The 4661-nt window shown below is 49.4% G+C and overlaps 1 protein-coding gene across 1 annotated transcript; it reads right to left on the bottom strand.

Moving 5' to 3' along the window:
- Positions 1 to 334: 334 nt before the first annotated feature.
- Positions 335 to 953, bottom strand: PIGH (phosphatidylinositol glycan anchor biosynthesis class H; the record flags this gene model as incomplete). Its single annotated transcript, XM_082268898.1, has 1 exon — positions 335 to 953. The coding sequence occupies exon 1, from the start codon at positions 911 to 913 to the stop codon at positions 335 to 337; it is 579 nt and encodes a 192-aa protein (XP_082125024.1). The 5' UTR covers positions 914 to 953.
- Between the last annotated feature and the right edge of the window lie 3708 nt (positions 954 to 4661).

Below are 4661 nucleotides of genomic sequence, written 5' to 3'. Positions count from 1 at the left end.
TGGTGGTTACTCTGGAGACCGCTGAGGCCATGTTGGTGGTTACTCTGGAGACCTCTGAGGCCATGTTGGTGGTTACTCAGAAGACGTCTGCGGCCATCTTGGCGGTTACTGTGGAGGTCTGCAACCATATTTTTGGTTACCATGGAGATGTATACGGCCATGTTGATGGTTACTGTGGAGATGGCCGTGGCCATGTTGGTGGTTACCATGGAGATATCTAATGACATCAGAGGCAGTTATGTTAGCAGTCACTGTGGAGATGTCTGATGTCATCAGAGGCAGCCATCCTGGCAGTCACTGGGGAGACGTCTGCGACCGTGTTGGCGATCCGGGCTTAGCACCTCTTGTAATCTCCGGTGTGTTGGGGGTCCCGGAATGCTCCGCTATGTTGGGGGTCCCGGCTCAGCACCTCCTGTACGCTCCGGTAGATCTCCTGCAGGCAGTCCAGGCGGGGTTGCGGAGCCCGGAACACAGGGACGAGGCGGCCGTCCCCGGTCAGCACGGACAGGACGTAGTGGACGGCACAGCCGGAGATGGTCTCGGTGAGGAGAAGATCCCGGATCCTCCACATCTCCAGGAAGTGGGAAGTCTCCCTCCCCGATCCGAACAAAGAACTCCTCTGCAGGCCCAGAGAGCCCAGAACCAGAACACTCTCCTCCTCCACCCGGAACATGTGAAGATGGACGAGAAGGCCGAGCAGGGAGATGAAGATGGCAGCGGACAGGACGGCAGTGAGCTCTGTATACAAGAAGAGGAGGTAGGCCATCACCCACACACAGCACGTCCAGCCAATCAGAGAGCGGACAGACAGCTTCGGCCGGTGGATGGTGAACTCCCGACACGTATCGCTGTATGAGCGCCGCTCCAACCGGATCTCCTGACCGAGTATGTCTGAGAACACCGACATCTCCATGGGGACACCTGACAGGGGACACAGAACCACTTCCGGGAGAGGGCGGGGATACTGTCGCTACCCTACTTCCGGGAGGGGCAGTGTACTCTAGCCCTCTCCTTCAAGAGCAGCATAGCTGCCAACAGTCCCGGTTTTCAGACCCTTGTCCCGTCCAGTCTGTGTCCCGATGCTTTGTCCTGGTGTGCCCTGGGCGGTCAGGTCACCGATAGCTGAAGTTTGTGATCTCTCTCAGGCTAGCAAGTCACTTCCGTGTGGAGAGGGGAGGAGCCTCGGACCCAGGCAGCTAATCGGCTGCGGCTAGCAGGTCACTTCCTTGTGTTCAGTGGAGAGGGGAGGGGCCTCTGACCTGAGCAGCTAATCAGCTTCTCTGTTCAGTGTACAAGCAAAGTAATTCACTTGTACACTGAAGCCGATTAGCTGCCCTGGTAAGAGGCCCCTCCCCTCTCCACTGAACACAAGGAAGACAGTGACACCTTGTAGCTGGAGGGAGAGTGGGATCCATGTGATATGTGTCAGTGTAGGTGAGTTATGATGAAGGAAGGTGTACTGGGCTCCTCAGTCACTGGGCAGGGTGCGTGCTTCTCATGTCCATAGGACTGAAGAGGTGGGATGGAGCTCCCTCCCTGTCATCTCTTATGTCTCATACAGCAGGCTGGGTGTGAAGAGGGGAGCCCTGCAGTGTGACATTTAGCCAGCACACAATGGATATACACGAAGAGTTCTTTTACAGAACACCAGACCTGGATGTGATCTTTTATAAGTCATCCCACATCTGTTATCTGTGTGTATTTATGTTCAGAAGACCCCACGATGACTGAAGTGCTTTCTTAACCACTTGCCGACTAGTCACTGGGACCGTACTGCGGCAAAGTGGCTCGATTCCGTCCAGCGACGTAGACCTACGTCGCTGGACTCCTCCCCTTGTGGGCGGTGCTCACGCGCCGCCGGAGGCTCGCTCCCGCTGTTTTCAGTCACAGCGGGAGTCGGGCCAGGGGAGGAGCGGCGGTGATTACCGCCGCTCTTCCCCGATCGTCGGGGAATCGAGTCTGGAGATCCGCCCGCTTTGTTTACACAAGCGGGCGGATCTCCAGACTCGATTCCCCGACGATCGGATCTCCTAAGTGACAGACAGTGACAGATTGCAGGGTTCAGCATAGCTGAACCTGCGATCTGTCCCTGTGTCACTCAGTCACCTCCCCCCACACACGTTAGTAAGCACCAGGCATACATTAACCCCTCCCTCTCCAATAAAATTAACCCCTTCCCTGCCAGTGTCATTTTTACAGTAACAGTGCATATATATAGCACTGATTACTGCAGTAATGTCACTGGTACCCCCAAAAGTGTCAAAAATGTCAGTCAAGGGTCCGATCTGTCCGCTGCAATGTCGCAGTCCCGCAAAAAAAAAATCGCAAATCGCCGCCATTACTCGAAAAATGACAGAAATCTTTCCCTTAGTTAGTAAACGCAATAACTTTTGCGCAAACCAATCAAAATACGCTTATTGTGATTTTTTTTTTTTTTTTTTTATCAAACATAGGTAGCAGAAAACAAATTGGCCAAAAAATTTTAAAAAATTTTGATTTTTACATTTTTTGGGGGGGAATTTCATATAAAAAAATGTGAAAAATATTATTTTTTCAAAATTTACGCTTTTTTGTTTATAGCGCAAAAAGTAAAAATCGCACAGGTGATCAAATACCACCAAAAGAAAGCTCTGTTTGTGGGAAAAAAAGGACATAAATTTCGTTTGGGTACGGCGTCGCAATTGTCAGTTAAAGTCGCACAGTGCCGAATCGCAAAGAGTAGCCTGGACGTAAGACAGCAAAATCCTCCGGTGGTAAAGTGGTTAAAGAGGCCCTGTAACCAAGCATGGGTTTTATCAGTGGTGTGGGAAAGGGCAAACATTATTCCCAGCAATGATGACACAGAGTATACGGGTGCTGCAGTCACCCCAGTCTGAGATTCCTGGGGGATCTGTGTATGCCTCAGGCTTCCACTACCCCCCACCCATCAGTTACTGTCATGTCTCTGTAGCTGTCAGATTGGGATTATTCTGGCTGGACCAATAACTCTTTACAAATGTATGTAAAAAAGGCGTAAATATGCTCTTAAAGCGGAGTCACGGGTGGCTGTCAGAATATCCAAACAGTGACTGCAGCAGATTGGCTGCAGTCACTCCTTGGCTGACTTTCTTTTAGCTCCCCTCCTTCAATTTTTTAATTTAGGGTTGTCAAGCCTGGGCGTGTCAGCAGGAACATTTGAGTTGTGTTTGGCCAACTTAAAGAAATAGGTTTGCTTTAATTTCCTCTTTCCCCTTTTTTTCTCTGCACAGCACATAATCAACATGCTCCTCCAATGCTCCTTACAGCTGCTGGTAGAAAAAACAATACCCAGTACAATAGAGTCTGGACTAGGCCAATCACCCAGCACTAGCGCTGTCACATAAGGAGTGTCCATAGCTCTGTGTAAGCTAAGTTTTGTTGCAGGTCCTAACTGTAAAGGTGTGGGTTCCACTCAGGCTAGAGGTATGAATCAATAGCTGACCACTGTGAGTGCTGGCCAGTAACAGAGCTCATATCGGCAATATAGCGGGAGGAATGTCTATGTGCCACACATTGTAGCAAACCCGTAGTAAGAGGATGAATGGCAGCCTCAGCCTGGGCTCCTGCCAGGCCCCACCAGAGCCCTCACTGAGGCTGCAATTCATCCTCTTGCTATGAATTTGTTACGATGTGGACATTCCTCCTACTGTATTTAAAGTGGAGTTCCACCCTAAATTTATACTTACCTCCATCTTCTCGCTCCGGGTCACCTGAAAAACAAATGGATAATCACAATTTTTTTTTTTTTTTTTACTTACCTTGTATAGAAGAAAATATACTTTCCTTACTTCCTTCTTCCTCCCCTCGACGGCCACGGCGATTCGTCACTTCCTGGCTTTGCAATGATTCCTGGGAGCTGAACGTCATCGCTCCCAGGAATCAATGCGCCTGCACCGGCCCCGACGTCAGTTCGTCAGGCACCGTCATACCTTGCTAAACAGCTTCTGGGCATGCCCAGAAGCTGTGCAGGGATGACGCTGTGGACCCGGAAGTGACGGCGGGGCCGGTGCAGTGCATCGTGGGACCGAAGAAGACGGAAGAGGACACAGAAGAGGATCGCGCTGGCTTCAAGCTGCCCACACCTGAGATGGCAGCGCTGGACAATACATTTTCAAGGTAAGTATTTCTTCTCTATAGTGTGGATTAAGGCAATAAAAGTACAGAAAACCAAATTATTCAAATCTGAGCTCTTCATACTCTTCATACCTTATTATGCTAATGGGCATTATTGCTCCTTTATCATAAGGAGATATAATTACCGTAAGTGCTTTTTGGTGTGAAACATGTTCAAGGTCTCAGCCTGCCCATGACAGATTATATTTATAGATTTGTGTTATAACTAATACATGTTGAAGCCTTTATGCACATAGGACTATGGAAATATGTTGGCAGCAACATCTTTTGTAAACTGTTATCCGTACGCTGTATGTTTGTAAATGCTTTGTAATGTTATACGAGTGTACAGCGTAAATGTGACTATTGGTTCCTGGGATGCTAAGTGGTTTCCCAAGAAGGCCACCTAGAATCCTCCATTTCTAAGATACAGTTGGCTTGTCAAGTAATCCGCCGAGACGTCTTAGTTGCTAGGATGCAGGCGACTATTTCCACCTAACATCCTCTGTTGTTAGGAAACATGCGGTTCT

Source organism: Pelophylax lessonae, assembly GCF_965119305.1.
Source record: "Pelophylax lessonae genome assembly, chromosome: 9".
Lineage (NCBI taxonomy): Eukaryota > Metazoa > Chordata > Amphibia > Anura > Ranidae > Pelophylax > Pelophylax lessonae.
The sequence above is the reverse complement of the archived record's forward strand: the minus strand, read 5'-3'. Positions and strand labels throughout refer to the sequence as shown.